The 16,680-nt window shown below is 46.3% G+C and overlaps 6 protein-coding genes across 6 annotated transcripts; 4 read left to right on the forward strand and 2 right to left on the reverse strand.

Moving 5' to 3' along the window:
* Nucleotides 1-371: 371 nt before the first annotated feature.
* DEU56DRAFT_730020 (uncharacterized protein) lies at nucleotides 372-584 on the forward strand (the record flags this gene model as incomplete). The annotated part of the gene is made up of 1 exon (XM_041348138.1): nucleotides 372-584. A coding segment is annotated over one exon (213 nt), but the record flags the coding sequence as incomplete, so codon positions are not given.
* A 591-nt stretch (nucleotides 585-1,175) lies between these two features.
* Nucleotides 1,176-1,909, forward strand: DEU56DRAFT_753087 (uncharacterized protein; the record flags this gene model as incomplete). The annotated part of the gene is made up of 3 exons (XM_041349681.1): nucleotides 1,176-1,228; nucleotides 1,332-1,504; nucleotides 1,554-1,909. 3 exons carry the CDS (start codon nucleotides 1,176-1,178, stop codon nucleotides 1,907-1,909), a joined length of 582 nt encoding a protein of 193 aa, XP_041212192.1.
* Nucleotides 1,910-3,013: 1,104 nt separating this feature from the next.
* Nucleotides 3,014-5,733, reverse strand: DEU56DRAFT_909164 (uncharacterized protein; the record flags this gene model as incomplete). The annotated part of the gene is made up of 6 exons (XM_041357080.1): nucleotides 3,014-3,396; nucleotides 3,442-3,641; nucleotides 3,718-4,678; nucleotides 4,750-5,185; nucleotides 5,246-5,533; nucleotides 5,581-5,733. The coding sequence occupies 6 exons, from the start codon at nucleotides 5,731-5,733 to the stop codon at nucleotides 3,014-3,016; spliced, it is 2,421 nt and encodes an 806-aa protein (XP_041212193.1).
* Nucleotides 5,734-6,155: 422 nt separating this feature from the next.
* DEU56DRAFT_909165 (uncharacterized protein) lies at nucleotides 6,156-7,322 on the forward strand (the record flags this gene model as incomplete). The annotated part of the gene is made up of 2 exons (XM_041357081.1): nucleotides 6,156-6,737; nucleotides 6,798-7,322. 2 exons carry the CDS (start codon nucleotides 6,156-6,158, stop codon nucleotides 7,320-7,322), a joined length of 1,107 nt encoding a protein of 368 aa, XP_041212194.1.
* A 394-nt stretch (nucleotides 7,323-7,716) lies between these two features.
* Nucleotides 7,717-9,431, forward strand: DEU56DRAFT_909166 (uncharacterized protein; the record flags this gene model as incomplete). Its single annotated transcript, XM_041357082.1, has 6 exons — nucleotides 7,717-7,912; nucleotides 7,963-7,990; nucleotides 8,040-8,505; nucleotides 8,556-8,880; nucleotides 8,928-9,160; nucleotides 9,216-9,431. The coding sequence occupies 6 exons, from the start codon at nucleotides 7,717-7,719 to the stop codon at nucleotides 9,429-9,431; spliced, it is 1,464 nt and encodes a 487-aa protein (XP_041212195.1).
* Nucleotides 9,432-10,069: 638 nt separating this feature from the next.
* On the reverse strand, nucleotides 10,070-12,850 carry DEU56DRAFT_926477 (uncharacterized protein; the record flags this gene model as incomplete). Its single annotated transcript, XM_041358590.1, has 8 exons — nucleotides 10,070-10,254; nucleotides 10,411-10,486; nucleotides 10,541-10,873; nucleotides 10,925-10,962; nucleotides 11,010-11,394; nucleotides 11,445-11,599; nucleotides 11,647-12,196; nucleotides 12,290-12,850. The coding sequence occupies 8 exons, from the start codon at nucleotides 12,848-12,850 to the stop codon at nucleotides 10,196-10,198; spliced, it is 2,157 nt and encodes a 718-aa protein (XP_041212196.1). The 3' UTR covers nucleotides 10,070-10,195.
* Nucleotides 12,851-16,680: the final 3,830 nt, after the last annotated feature.

Genomic DNA, 16,680 nt, shown 5'->3' on the forward strand with positions numbered 1-16,680 from the left:
TTACCAACCCCTTCAATCACAACACGTCATGTTCCAGTGAGCACTTTATGTTTTATCGTGTATTCTACTAACAACAGTTTTCTCTCAGCTCAAGCGCACGTCTAGTAAATGGGCTATTCAGAGTGACGGAGAAGACGAGGCTGACATTTCTGTCCCTCCGGACTCGATGGACGGATATCTCAACACCCCCGTATTTCAAAAGTCGAGCTACAGGCTGCCGGTGGTGTTATTCAGTACTGGGAGAATGCTCGAGCCACCTGACCACGACTCGCACAAATGGCACTCGATTTTTTGTCGGCTCCAGGTATTTTTCTCGCTTGTCAATTAATGACATCTAACGAAGACCAATAGCTTCCTCGGTTGATGCTGAGCGGGCATTTTCAGGTGGCCGTCTTCAGGTCAACCATCTCCAGCATGGCATAAATTCACAAACCTTCAAAGCGCAGGTTGCCGTCGGATCGTGGTACAACACTCCTCTTATGAATGATCTTGGTGCTGTCACATCAATCATGCACACGAAGATGGTAAAGGGCAAAGGCAAGGCCTTGGGGAAGGGAAAGAGCAATGAGATTGTTATCGAGTAATCTACGTACATACTTTTTTCTTGTGTTCGAAAAATTCCACTCACCCGTGGGTGACCCGTACCACCTACGGATCTACCCGCGGATGCACCCGTACCCATAATGCTCTGATCCGGGTGGGTGTGGGCAGCCCTCTGAGTGTTCTGTTACCCGTGGGTTGAGTGCGGGTATCACCCGGGTCGACCCATGTCATGCCCTAATCTTTCCTCTCTGATTCTTCCTCCTGTAATTTTCGCATTTTTGCTTGTTTTGTAGTTATTAGTTTACATGTATTGTAGTACTTGAAATATAACTTGAAATTTTCGCTTTTTTTGAGTTTTGAGTACACTTTCATGGCAACAAACAGCTATTAAGATGAGCTATAAGAGCTATAATAGCTATAATAGTTGTGGTATATTTCACCCAACTATAGCAACTTTAGAGAGCCATATAGAGCTCTATAATAAGCACCATTCTATAGATCCTATGGTTAGTTGGGGCACTATTGTGACTATATAGAGGAACAGTTTTTCCTGATGGATATGACTTTCCGCCGGCTTCAATCGATGATGAAGCACCCTAGTGCAAAGGCCGTCAGTATACAAAAGCTCATCGATGACTACGGCGCTACCTATGTCCGTGAAGCACTCGCACACTATATCACACAAGTCAGCCACACCAATGATCCAAACCCCCCCCCCATGGTCTTGCACTGGATGTGTTGGCCCACAACATTCATATCCCATTCCGAACTCTCCCTGTTTTTCATAGAATCAAGTGGCTATCAATAGATTCTCGCGGTCATGGCAACACGACAGTCACATTGGACTCTGTCCATGCCAGACCACGACGGAGCTCGGGTACTCATCCGCTGGCTCGCCGTTCGGATACGGCTCTTGTGAGCCTCAGTCCAGATACAGATGCTGTTAGTGCCGGTATTCAAGGTATGTTTAGCAAGGTGACACGTCACTCACGATTGACCGAGTCAACTAGGGTTCCGTGTTGGGCAAGTACGAGCCGTCTTCGCACTTCCAGCCAAATCAATACCACTCCTCTTCCCACCAACAGTCGAGGTGCCCAACCACCTAGCTTATATTGAATGGTTTACTCCATTCCTTTCTGCTCCCGATCGACACCACGGACTTCACAAGCTTTTGCGATCCATGGATGGTGGCGAAAAAGTGGCCAGTGTTGTGCCATTGGCAAACATTGTGCGCAGTGTCCATCTCATACTGAACTTCGGCGCTGTTGTCCCACGAGAATGGACGAGCAACACCGTCCTCGATGATTGTAACTCATTTTGGTTAAACTCGTATTTAGATAGATACACTTTCTGTATTTTCAAATAATTCTGCCATTTTTCAAAATAATTCTGACATTTTTGCGTGATTTATTTCATACATCTTTATCTCCTCAGTCTCTTTCTTTATAAGACTTGGAATTTCAGACTATTAGATAAAATTTTGAAAATCACAATGTTTTTCTCAAATTTTAATGTTTTTCGCTCAGGAGGGTTTTCCTGATGACTCCTGCCACATCTTCGCTCAGAAGCCTCAAACTATCACATATGATGGAGAGGTCTATCTTGGCCTTTTTGAAGATGGTTCTCCTTGCTCGGCTCAAGCTGTCGTACATCACTTCATAGCTCAACTCGGTAAACAAACTTCATCTCAAGTGCAATTGTATTTACTCACTTATGCACTATATATTCAGAAGGGACTAGTGAAGAATGCGCATCTTATTATACAACAATTACACTGCCGCTATGTTGAGGTTCGAGTCATCAACAACAGCACAGGTCAACTTGCAGATACTCAATGCATCCCTCACATCCGCTTCGAATTCACACCCCACACCCAAGTTGGACCGTTCATCGTCTCCAATTTCCCCTCTGTCTTGCATATGCAACGACTTTCAACGATTGCCAAGGTCTTACCCTTGACAACACCATTCTCGACCTCCACTGCAATGTCTTCGCACATGGTCAACTCTACACAGCCCGTTCACGGATCTGTCAACAAGATGACTCGCACATCCTATTACCAGAAGACAAAACAAACATTGATTCCAAGACGTCAATTGTTGTATATAAAGAATTGTTATTAGAAACAAATTAGATCAATCCAACGAGCCGCGCAGTGGCAAGCACTTGTATATATATAAGGAACGATTACCTTTGTTCGTAAAAGGTAGGTTTGTCTAGAGAGACCTACATCATCTGCAAAACACCCATAATTTTCGCTTGTCAAAAAGAAGATTAATGATTACGGAGAGCTTACGACGCTGGTGATGGAGCAATGCGATTGGTGGAACAGAGATTCAAGACGTGAACGCCGACATTGCTGCCATTTCTGGCTGATCAAATTTAAGTCAAAGTTATCTCGCGCTGATAAGATGCAATGCTCAAAGATATGATATGATGGTAGTCGGTCGATACACGAATATGCTACTGCCTATACAAACTCGGTACTGAATGCATGATAACTCTCTTTGTCTGCAAAATTATTCAGAAAGAAACGCTCGTAGCTTTCCAAACATGTTGCAGAGGACATGCTCTTGTCCACTGCCTTGCCATAGTCTGGAATCAATTCAACCGCATGTGTTACATCCGTTACTCGCACGACAGCTCCCTCACGATGGCGGTTACCATTTTTGCCATGTGTGTATGCACATTCCACAGTCCACATCATGAGTTCAGGACGCTCTTCAGGATGGGAAACGAAGCGAAAAAACTGGACATAGAGAAGTGGATCAGAGAGGGATGATGGTAGTTTCAGGTCAGACCCTTTTCGGATCGTCGGCTGAAAAATCAGTCGAACTTGGGTGACATAACTCGCTGGATATAATATTAGTAGTGCTCGAACATAAGGAATAAACATACTCATGTTGCCATCAGCGCCCGGGCTGTCGACGAGAACAGTGTCACAATTGCCCAAGGGGAAATTGTCACTCGGCGGGTACACTTGCACTACTCTGCTTGGCATGATGACCCGTGGTTGGAAGGCCAAGTGAAGCTGCAGCCATAATTTGTTCCACGCCTGGAAGCGCCCATATTTGGGGTCCCAGTGGGTGTGCTCAACGCTGGTCAGGGATGAACAACAAATGAAGTCAGTGAGCGCGCGATCAAAGTCAGGGAGTGCGTATTTCAGCCAGTGACAGTGATTTATAATCTGGCGTAACATTCAGTTGAAATGCGGTGAGAGCGTCTCCAGAAAGAATGCCCTTTAGAAAGTGATTACGGACTGGTCGGGGACCGTGAACCGATTTGACTTCGTCAGGGAGAACGCGGGAGACCCAGGAAAGTGCAGGATTAGTAGTTGTGACCTCCTCATCTTCAGCGTGTATGGCATTGACCAGTGGCGCCCCCCGAGAAGTCAGCAATGCATACAAATCAAATATTTCCATCGACTCTTGACGATTAAGAATGCGAACACATTGTTCTGTAAAATCTTTGCTCTGTTGAGCTGTCCGTGGAAAAAGGTCCTTGCAGTGTGTGATGAGCAATCGCTCCGTCGTATTTGCTGAAAACTGCATCAATGTTCCCAACCTCCTGATCGTACCCTCAAAGCTCTGCATTAGCTCGAGTTTGGGGATGAAGAAATTGGCTTTGACACCCTTCTTCCCCTTCCTTGCTTCCGCAGCGACGATAGCGTTTTTGAAAGAGTGAAAATCCGAAAGTGCCTGCGTCATTGCTTGGAGTGATTGGGGCGAATGAACTGGATTCTGTGCGAGGTACGCAAAGTCTACAAGGGCGCAGATTGCACGAATGAATTCAGGAGGAACAGTGCCTGCAATTGATGCGACGATGGTGTGTTGTATATCCCGGTGTTCACGGCCTGTCATTTGCTTGATGTGCATGATTCCTTTCACGAAGTGGTGTGTGCCAACCTGCTTGTGCTGAACGATGAAGCGGGAATCAAGCTTGTAAGCTCCTACAGCCTCCTTCACCCATTTTAGCGGATGATCGGCGAAGAATTTGAAACAGGTATGGAGAATTTTACCCGCGAGGAAGACAGATGGACATGCATATATCCAATCGCGCCAGTATGGCATGTGAACTCCAGACAGATTGAGAGCTTTGGCCGCTTTCTGGAACTTGTCGAGGTCCCAAGGATCAACTGTTTTGGCAATGTCGATGAGGAGTTCCAATGTATGCTTCCCAGTATGGGGGGGTAGAGCATCCCATCACCAAAATCCTCTTTGGTCGCCATAGTCAGAGGGGATGCATTTTTAGCAACTGCAGCGATCATGGTGGCCTCTGGCAGGTCGCATACATGAGCGACAAGTGGCGTGAAAACACGATGAATATATCTGAAAGGGTCAGTCATGAAACATCCTCCTGCTGCCGCGGCCTTGAGGTTGGCAAAAATTAGGTCCATGCATTTATGCCATAGCCGTGCCTGGAGAATGCTCTGATAATCCGGATGCACACGGAACTTAGAGATCGGCATGTAGGCAACGCAGCGCCAAGCTCGCAAAGTTGCTTTGGAGCGAACCTCCGAATTGATATTACCAAGGGTGACAAAAATCGGGTGCATCTCGAGTCCTCCAGTAATTTGTGTGATGGGGGTTTTATCAGATCCCAAGATAATTGGCACTTGGGTCGCACCAATAGGGAGATGGTCCTAGAAAATTGCAAGTCTCTCTGTGACTCGGTGAGGAATGTATTAATACAATGAATGCACCTGGATTTTCCATGCCATATCGGCACTCATGTAATTTCCGTATTCACACTGATCTCCAACATTGACACGGTGTGGGTCAAAGGTCATATGGTTCGCAAAGATTGGGTCGCTAAAGAGTTGTTTGACTACCTCCAGTGCATTGCGCCAAATGAGTTCGATGGGGTGGACTGTCTTGTAGCCTGAAAACTCTATTTTGGATACTTTCCACTCTGTAAAACAGGGGAGCGAGTCCATCCAATCTAAGAGTTTATCCTTCGTGGTGAAAGACGGTCTTGCGTGATTGTTAAACTGTCCACAATCAGAGTTGTACCTACAGCTTGGAAAATCCTTCTTACCCATATCAGCTTCAAAAACTTGGTGATTTGTGTTTGAGTGAGGTTTTCAACCAAGAACTTCCCCAATTCCCACTCGCCCTCATCATGGAAAGGGTAGTAGTGGTTGATCTTTTGCCGGTATGCATATTGATCGTCCTCTAACGTGTCAAGCATATTTTTACCGATACCGAAGACATATCCAGAACGTGGATGACATGTACCGGTAGTACATGAATTAGGACCTCGACGGAATACAGGAGGGACAGGTATTTCTTTCGGTTGTGCTTCGGGTGGCCAACAAGTAGGCTGGGAGTTGAGATGCAGAATAAGTGCCTCAATCAATGGACAGTCTCCATGTTTGCAGTTGGGACACAACCTGCAAAGGTACGTGCCAGCCGCTGTGATTAGTATCATGGCAAATGAATCTAATAATCACATACTTACATTGTAGACTTCAACTTGCACTGCCTTTCCAGGTGTGAGTGCTGCCAGTGTATCTGAGTGCGCATGAAACTGCTAAGTCTTTCAAAGTCCGCATATCACGCAGTCTTGCTTTGTACAGTCATCACCTACTGAGCTGTCTACACAGCGAAACGATGGAATTTGCACCTTCATCTCCCACCATTTCCTCTTCCCCTCGGCCAAGCAGTCCTGCTCACACTAACTCCAGCAGTGCAACCCGTGTAGAAACAACTTCCTTTGATTTTTTTCTCAAGCAAACAAACAACTCACCTTGTTTGATGACATCTGAAATAGGCTCTGATTATTCAGGTTCTCCCAAAATTCCTCTCTCCCCAGTAGATGAGGTGCCCAACTCTCCTGCAGTGAGAGAGGGCCTATTGTATAGCCTGTCCCGTCGCGGAAAGTGTGGCTTGACATCCCCGTCCCATCGTGGGAAGCCTGGCTATCTACATTCAGCGAAAGAGCTACCGCGTAGCCCTTCACCTCGTGGAATGTGTCGCATTTCATCTCCTCCCCATCGTCCATCTTCTCCTATCGGACATCTTACACCCGCTTCTCCAATGAGGCTCTGCAACTCAACCCCTCGTTTGTCTTCTCCTCCAGTTTCTCCCCTTTTGGGGAAGCTCACATCTGCTTCTCCATTGGAGCTCCGTATTTCGGCCCACACATCAGGGCAAGAGTACCGATCGGAGTTCACAGCCAAAGACATCGCAGAGGTAAGTTTATAACATCATTCTATTTGAACTAGAGGTTCAATCTCAATCTTATGATAAAAGCACGAGGAGTTGATCATGAAGGGCCTCGCGGAAATGAACTTGTCAACCTTGTATAAACTATTCAAGGCAAGGCTTTCTGGCCGCAAGGCTGCACGCCAACATCTCGCGGTTACAACCTGGAAGGTTCAAGAGGCGAAGGATTACTTAGAATTTTCACAGGCGCTCAATGAGGATAACAAAATGCACCTTCGAAATTCTGATGAAGAATTGCGAAGAGTTAGAGTCGCTTTCACCGGCCATAGCCATTCGGAAATCGAGGACGACAGGAACTACCTTCAAGCTGTTTATGACGATGAGTGCAATATTCTTCGCGCCATCGCTGCCCAGGCAGACATAATGGGAAAGGTTCTGGGCCTGAGTGCCAAGAGTGACTTGCTATCATCTAGGGGGGAATCTTCCCATCACCCTCATTTCACCAGCTCGGTTTACCGCAACGGTTCCCGCACATCCTCCGAAGATGGTGATGATGGCAACGATACCATGGACTCGGATGATGACGAAGAAGCTGAAAGCCACAATGCATAGCCACAATCGCACAGCATTTCCATATCATGGTATGTAAATTTATCTGCCAGCTCGCCACTCACTAATTGGCACATCAGTGAATAGCCACCCATTCAATTGTCTTTGGATCGTGCTGTTCATATGTCGACTCCCGGACACGCTGCATTCATAAATATCCTTCTCATGATACCATGCTTTGCCCCCTATCCAGTTATGTTCATATATCTACTTATTAACACGCCAGGCCGTTCCTGCTTGCTAAATCACGTTGTCACCAGACCACCATGGATTCATTTCAATACCTCCCCATTTTGTACATTTGGTCGTGTTCTATCACTTGTGTGTAATAAAAATTACGAATTTGAATGAACCGCTGCACGTTTTCGATTGCCGACTCTTGCTTCTGACCACCTGTATGGCTGCTAACCGTCCTTCAAGGCAAAAGGGCAAGGCTGCTGTTCCCAAGCCCGCTCAAGGGTCAGGCCTCAATCCATCAGGGCACCCAGCCGCTGATCAGCTCAACATCGCAGCTGAGCAACCCTCCATGTCAGCATTTAGTTTCAATCCACACCAACTGAGTCAAGATGGACAGGAAGGTTGGCAAATCCCAGGTGAGTAATTCATTGCTCTTAGAGTTACCAACAGCTAATTAACGAGACAGATAACTCTCAACAATCTTACCAGGATATGTACGCTGGATCTGGCCCCAGTGGGGGTCACTATGCACAGTCCACTCAGCCCTCTTATGAGGAAATGTACATATGCATCTGGCGCGCCGCACACCTCCAACTCCAACTCCAATTACTTCCCGCAGCACACCTCCAACTCCAACAACGATCACTTCCCGCCGCATGCCTCCAACTCCAACTCCAAATATTTCCCGCAGCACACCTCCAACTCCAATGACGATCACTTCCCGCCGCACACCTCCAATGACAACGGTCACTTCCAATCGCAACCCTTTCCCGACGATCGCTTCACGGAGCCCGCTTTCGGCGACGACAACGACAATGACCACACGTCGTTCTATGAAAACCAGAATTACAACCGGGGCCATTTCAACGCCCACAGAACGCCATTGCCGCCATGGGTCGACGAAGCGCCCAACCATGGAGCAGGCATCGTGGACCGGGGGAACGGCTTGGTCCCACCGGCCACGAATATAGCACTGATCCGGCAGGGGGAGATACCCCACGATGAGGTTGTACACGTGAGGCCCCCCTCATTCGTTTATTATATCTAACAGCTGTGCAGACAAGGGGGCCAGCACACACTACGAGGAAACGCAATACGAGGGCCGCACTACCCAGAACACCTTACTTCGTTCCACAAGCCCCCTGCAGTGTCACTGAACTGACAAATCCCACAACACCACAGCCACTCATCACCCAAGATCCAGCGGTGACATCGAAGACTGTACGCTCGTCGAAAGAAGATATTGAGCACGCCGTTAAGGGCGCGAAGGTTTTGATTGCGCAGGTGATGTTTACCAAGCATGCAATGACCCAGAAGGCCAAGACACGCCTCGCTCAAGTCGAGGATGCGATTAAAGACTCTACTCGCTGTTTGGAGGATGATGGTGAGTCTATTCTCAACTTCATGGTGTTCTGCTAATTTTTTTATTAGTTACGGTCGAGAATTTTATAACCCGCGTCCACACCAGGCAGGTCTCAAACACCTTGTCCGCCATACGAGGCAAAGTAGTCCAGTTTTCACGCGATGGCGTGTTCTTGTCGTACAGCCTCTTCCCCCCACGAGGGAGCATCACAACAGCCAAGGACTATCACATAACGACGGTAAATAAGTTGATTCGAGGTGCTGATCCCTTATTATTTATGCACGCATACTTTGTAAATGAGGTATGTTGATCTCGCAAGTTTCTAATGTTTTATACTTACTATGCGGTTTTTTCAGCACGGTGACCTCATTGTAACCGCAAAATTCCAAAATGTGTTTATCATGGCCAGCGTCGTTCGCTTTGTGTGGCACGCGGGACGTGAAGCCTTCCTCGGCAAATCACCGCTGAAAGCTATCAAGTACGTGGTGGCATTGGTCGGCAGCACTGCGCACTGCGCATTGCAGGAACAGCGATCACTCGTCATCACGCTGAATGCTTTCAGTGGTCTGTAAGCTTTTTACCTTTAGTCCTTCAATTTCCTTCTTGACGTTATCACCATCAACACCACATGCATCATCGCCCTTGGCGTCTTCTTTGCTTCTTCACCATACGACTCAGAGTACTCTCCGCACATTGTTTCCCCGGTCTCGTTAGCTACCGGTATTTAGTCTTGCTCTTCTCGTATTGCACACCTCAGTATTGTTCTACGACTTACTGAGGTGTGCAAACTTTATCTTGCTCGTATCTCACACATACTGATTGTATACTAGTGTGTCGTCTCTCCGCTAGGTACATAACTTGAATGCTAGTATTGTTCTACGACTTACTGAGCGTGTCGTCTCTCCGCTAGTTTGACTACTTCATACATCAGCAAAATACTGGGCTCTGTACAGAGCCCAAGCGATACAGCTTGGTCCCTTCTGTACAGTTCACTACAGTACCACATCACTCTGTAAATTTTCGTACAGACAACTTACAGACTCACAGAGAAGGCTCATTGTACATAGATTGTCAATAATATATCATTGTACTACTGCTGCTCACTGTCCAACTGGTCCACACGTGTACAGATAAGCACCATTGTACTACCGCTGCTCACTGTCCAACCAGTCCACACGTGTACAGATAAGCACAATGATCAACAAACTTTGATGGTATTCAATCAGATAGCAAACACGGCGGCGGAAAACGCGATACATTGTACACTAGCGGGAATGATGCTCGAGATAGAATCAGTGCGGGGGAATAGCGCTAAGACCTCAATCAAGGACAAATTTCAAATGCGAATGCTTCGCAGCATCATTGAAGCCGCCATCCACCTTGTAGGATTCCGCCCTGTGCGAACTTCGTCAGTATGCAAAACATCACAAAATAAAAGCCCTTGCCATCCAGCTCGAGCCCAGGAACGGAGCTGTTGCACTAGCTTCGGTCCATGGTAAGAATGTTCCAAGATCCCCTGCAGCTTAGTGACCGTAAGGCTATACAACGAACCGTATTCCTTCGCGGTAAACTTCGGAAATGATTTTCCGCTGCCGTTCTTAGCAAGGCCGTCCAGGACACAATTAACCTACAGAAATGATGTCAGTAGATTGTTAGTAAGATAGAAGCGCAGAAAACATACCGCGGTGCAAACTAATGCCAAGCACTCGAGTGGTAACTGTGTCCGGAAGATTTCAGGCCTCCTGCGAGCGACACGGTAAGATGATGTGTAAAAGAAAGAAATAACGGCCTCGCGAAGCGCGGGATGAGCGGCGTTTTGGGTTTTGCCGAGGTCATCTAGACCATTGCGCAGAAACTTAGCATCCTCCAGCAACTCCCCAGCGGCAGCTGTGACCCAGGCGGCACGTTGTTGGGGGGGGATGTGGGGTGGGGGGATAAGATTGTACATAGAAGGCACAATGTTAATCACAATCTTCTTGAGGTCTGAGCGCCAGGTTGATAAATCCTCATACAGCTAAAATAACAGCGCATTAGTGATTGGACACGCAACGACAAAAATACATACCAGCTTGGCCATATCGTGCTTGTGATCAGGCCAGATACCTGGTAGACATTTGAGTAATGTCTTGAGCAAACACAAAACGACGTACCCTCTTCGACGTGCTGACCACTTTCGAGCCATTCGACAAGTGAGGCCATGAGTACCTCGTTGACAGAACCTGTCAAGTCTTTGACCAGCTTCGGGAATGGGTTCTCGATCGCGTGTTGGACGCGGCACTCGCCCTTCGTATCCTCGAGGAAGCTCTTCCAACGAGGACCATACCAGCCCAGTTGAGTAGCTTTAGGTCCTTCGCCTGGTTCGTCAGATTTCGCCAATGCAGTCTTGGCTTGTGTGTTGCTTGACTTGTGGTTGGGTTTCTTTGTCTCGGCGTGATGTAAGAGTTCGAGAAATTGAGGATCAGGAAGGCGAGGGCGAGGGCGTCCATTTTTCTTGTGGTGAAGTTGTAACACGTCATCTGGTTGGGGATCATCCGGCTGTAGGAAAGAAAAAATTAGCGGACTTCAGGAAATTATATAAACTATACCTGGGTCACAGTATCATCATCGCTGGAGCTATTATTTGCTACCAAAGATCTCTCCGCATCATTGTCACCTTCATCGCGGGAATGTTGAAATTCGAAGTTGGTTGGAAGCGCGAGGGCAACGCGGGGTTGGGATGGTAAATCTTCCTTCGAGAATCCTGTCACTCTCTTAGTGTGTTCACAACGGTGATAACTAACAGCTTACCAGGATGTGCAGTCATGCGCCCATGTGCTGCCCCCCAGCCAACATTGTCGTCTGTGTGATCTGCCTCTTCATCGCTAGCACTTCCATCACCGCCTTCACTAGATGTTCCCGAACTGTCGGATCTTGTGTCTTGCGGTTCATACTGATCGAAACGTTCATCATTGACTGGTCGAAGGGCAGGGTCGAGGTTCTGATACAAGTCTGAGTCAGCATCGGATTGATGTGCAGGTAATGTGCGATTTGAAGGTACCACCGAATGCTGGTTTTCAGAGGTGACGACAGCAATGGGAAGATGTCCAGTGGTACCTAAAGTCGCTGAAGAAGTCTGCTTCTCCCTGGCCGCAGCCACATAAGAATTGTTAAGTGCTTGAAGGTCAGGCTCTGTGCCAGGGGGAACGATATGCTGAGCAAATCCAAATCGCGCGCCCGCTTCGTGGTGCACAAGCCTGGGCTGGAGGTTCGGGGCCTCAAAATCTAAGGCAGGGGGAGCAGCATTCTTCGTTGCCTTTGTTTTTTGGGCCTGAGGTCCAGAAGCTGCAGAATCCGTCATCTTGGAGGCACTGTATGGCGGGGGGGGGCTTCTGAATATATATCCAGCGTTATAAGCCTGTCACTGCGACTTTAAGTATATAAGAAAACCTACCTTTGAGTGGCTTCCACAACCCTTACGAGGCGGCTCCGGAGCAAGCGGGTTGTTAGGAACATCCGAGTCAAGAGAGGTGGAGCCTTTGGGTCGACTGGTTCGTGTCGAGGCACCCAAGAGATTACCGATTATCTCTAGTTGACTGGCTCTGCCTCCTTGTCCTGCACCATGACGTCCGGAACGTCGAGGGGGCACAGCCTGAGAGTTGGCGACATCAGGAGTCGGCTGCAACACAAGGGGTGCCTCAGCCCCAGCCCGCGTTCTCTTTGTTGAAACACGCTGCCCATCGGAGTCGATAGCTTTACGCTTTGTCTTCTTCTTAGGGCTAGCGCGAGCGTGATTCTGAGATTGAGAAGGCATGACTGGAGCTGACACCAGAAGGAATGATGATAGCGTGCAGTAATTGTGGACCGGACACTTGCCTTGAAGGCTTTTAATAGTCTGTTGACGAAGGAGCATCACAAGCGCTTTTTGGAAGTATGACTCGGAGTCGACTGACAGGCTCGTGGGTAGCAGTGTGGAAATGTGTGTCAAGGGCTGAAGCGCTGACCCGCAGGGCATGATTAAAAGATTTCGCCGGTCGAAGTTTGAGTAATAGTAGAGGTAAGAATTCATATCAATGAGTCAGTGCTACGTTTTTCGGAAGTGCATGTTATATCACGTGACTCGAATGACCAATGTAAATGTAAATGATACATGTATATGTGTGCGAGTCCCTATCCAGTCTTGCTCCTTTTCGGCTTGGGCACAGCTTCCATCGTCCATCGATAATCAATAACCCGTTGTCATGCATGGTATACGCTTCATACCATGACATACATAAAAGGAGTATACAAAGGAGATGAATAGGAGAGTGTACAAGAATATACTTCTCACTATCATAAGCTAAGTTTCGTATTGTTTAGTTGTATTTATAGGTTTCTATTTGTTTCTGCCTCTTTCCATTTGTTTAAGCTTATTCAGCCACTCAGATATGTTTGTAAGCATGTCATGTGACTGGTAAAAATCTGATTTGTAAGGATTCAGCTTGACTCATCATGTTTTGTCATTTGATTCGTCATGCTTTGTAATTCTTCCCCATGCTTTGTAATATTTTATTCATGTACTTTAGTAAGCAGCTGATTCAGCACACCAAAAGGCTTGGTTTGTAAGCATATTCTTACCAATCCAGTGATGAGTCATGCTTAGTAAGGAGGGTTTCCAAAATGTATTTAAGGACACCAATCTTACCAAATAAATAAGTTTTTCCCTTTCCATTCTTGTTCCCAACCGTGAGGAACGTAAGAATCTGAAGTGTGGAGTTTTCCCGCTTTCTGTCTCCAACGTGTGAGATCCAGAAGAAAGTGAAGGTCTACGAGTTACCTTTGAAAACCATCATATTTTGTCAATCAAGTTGTATACTATCTTACAGGGATAACCTATACAACCATCTATTTGTTTTATTTGAGTATTACATATTCTAGTCAGCAATCTTGCTTTTACAGGAAGTGAGACACGTAACAGGAGAACACGACAAAGTTGAAACAGACTTTCATAGGTTGAAACACGACCTACTAGGGTGAAACATACCTAACAGATTTATATTCACAGCAGAACACCAGGGTTATTCTGTTCAGATACAGAAATCAAGCAAAGGAGAGGTAACTTGTTTACTCTTTGACCACCCACGAACAACACGTTATCAACCGAGAAGTAGAAAATCCGTTGACCGTGAACTTGAGGAGCTGGCAACTTTTGTCTTATGAAAGTGTAGTTGTGTTGTCACTGCATTTTTACACGCTTCTATATAAGACCCTCAAGTAACAAGACATCACTGGAGCCCAACCGCGAGGGTGGCTTTTCTTTATTTTGATTAACCCTACATCATATTCAGTGCACACTGCACAATCCCCCATCATATTCTGAATTTTTCCACCCAGTATTGTGGAAACCACGCCAACTGTACCAGGTACAGTACCATTGTATCAGTCAACCAAAGCCACACACATCATGTCGTATGCAACCCCATTATCAGTATTAATGATGCCCATTCCAGGAACCAAGGCAGCACCTGCCAAGTTCAAGGGGCATTATTCAGAAGTCAAGGACTTTCTGAGATACTACGAGAAACTGTGTGATTATCACTGTGTATCCTCTGATCAAGAGAAATGTGAAACTATTACTCAGTATATGTCCAGACGCGTCACCGAATTTGTTGAAGAACTAGCAAGCTTCAGATCTTCGAATTGGAAAGAGCTCAAAGCTGACATTTTGAAGTATTATGATGCAGACCTAGACACCAAGAGATATAGGAGAAAAGATTTATTGTCCTACGTACGGACAACACGAGAGAAGAAAATTTTGAACCTTACTGCTTGGAAGAAGTATGTAAGAGGTTTCATTCGTATAGCCGGATGGCTAGAACAAGCCAAGAAATTAACAGCCAAAGAATATGCAAGTTATTTTTGGAAAGGAATCTACAAGAGCCTACGTATTAACATCGAGACACGTATCATGGCCGGAGAACCTGATAGGGACTTGTCAGAAGCTTTTCCAGTCAATAAAGTAACTTCCACGGCAGAGAAAATTTTGCACCGTGATAGATTTGATGCAGATCTACTGGTTTCAGAAGCAGATAGCGACTCAGATGAGGATTCATCAGCTGATGAACCATCTGAAAGTACCGAGGATTCAGATTCAGATGAGTCTGACAGAGAGTTTTTTCGAAAGAAAGAGGTTAAGAAAGGCAGACTCAAAGAGAATGTGAAGAGTAAGCCTAAGAAAGAGAAGGGTACATCTAAAGGTACCAACACATCAGAGAGAACATCCAACGAACCTAGGAATGAAATGGAGACACTCATTAAGAAGATGGGCTCAATTTCCCTAGAAGACCCAGAATACGCGTTGTTATTCTATCGAGCCACTCGAATTGATCCTTCAGTTAAGGATATATTAGCAGCACCCATCAGAAACGAGAAATCAACTGTGTATTCATCAGAGAAACATGCTCATACACAGACACGAACTACTACAGCACTGAGAAATGAGACACAAATTAGCAAAGGACCACCCCCTGGTACCAGATTCCACCAAGCGCCTAACACCCCCTATCAAGACAGGATTTGTTATGGTTGCGGAGAGAGAGGCCATGGAATTACCTATTGTCCTCAGCTTTCAAAACTAGTAGAGGAAGGAAAACTCACCCGGACAAGGACAGGTCAGATTGGAAAACCAGATGGGAGGATGGTCAAGCGAATGCCAGAAGAGACGATACTTGAAGCCTTGAAGCGTGAAAGAGAAGTGCCTGCTGCACACTTCATCAAGGTCAAGGCAAATGAGCACCTACACGATATTGAGTCAGTTACGCCACTAAAGAAGAGCAAAAGTGCGTACCTCAAAGAATATGTCAGCTGTGAAAGTGAATCGGCCTCAGATACGAGTGATGCCAGAGACAGCACAACAACACAAGACACCGGGACAGATGAAGAGAACCTTGTATATCCTGTTGAAAGGACAACAAGGAGTTCACACAAAACAAGACTAGAGAGGGACAAGGTCATCCCATCTCCAGAGTCTAAGGTACCTAAGAAAGGTAGCGAGAAAAGACGTCAGAAAGAAAACATACCAGAAAAGATTGTAGCGCCCAAAATGATGGCAGAAAGCACGCCTAGGGCACAATCTAAATCTGAGAAGTCAGCAAGAGATATGAGAAAACAGGGAAATGACCCTGGATGGGACAGCGATGACATCATACAGGATGATGTGCCTACAGTCAGAAAAGACTTAGCGGTGCAGCGCGATTCAACCACTCACCAAAATGATTTAAACACCGACCAGAAGAAACTAACACGTCAACGTGTTTCGGATATCGCGAAAAAAGTTAAGCCAGAGGAAATTCTAGATAGCGTGCTGAGGACACCTATAAGATTGGAAGTAGGTGAGCTTCTAGGAAGTTCCCGAGAACTATCTGGAATGTTATCAAATGCAATTAAACCAAAATCTATTGATTCAAAAATAGAAGCCCACTCTGTATGGACAAAAACACGGGGCTTACTAATCAAGATTGCCATGCAGTGTGATGGGCAATCAATCAATGCTATTATCGACACAGGAAGCCAACTAAATATAGTGAGTAAATATATTTGGAAGACTATTATTAATCAACCGATCGACATTGCCAAATCGGTGACATTAAATGACGCAAATGGCGGGGAAGGTCGATTACGTGGTCTAGTTCAAAATGTTCCACTCAATTGTGGAGGAGTTTTCACACACGCGAACTTATTTGTAGGAGATCACGTCCCATTTCATTTATTATTAGGCCGACCATGGCAGAGAAATAATTATGTATCTATTGATGAAAGATTTGATGGTACATGGTTGCTATTTAAAGATCCGCTCAATTTGGAAGT

The sequence above is a fragment of the Suillus clintonianus genome (assembly GCF_016758775.1).
Source record: "Suillus clintonianus strain FC179 chromosome Unknown DEU56scaffold_12, whole genome shotgun sequence".
NCBI classification, from domain to species: Eukaryota; Fungi; Basidiomycota; class Agaricomycetes; order Boletales; family Suillaceae; genus Suillus; species Suillus clintonianus.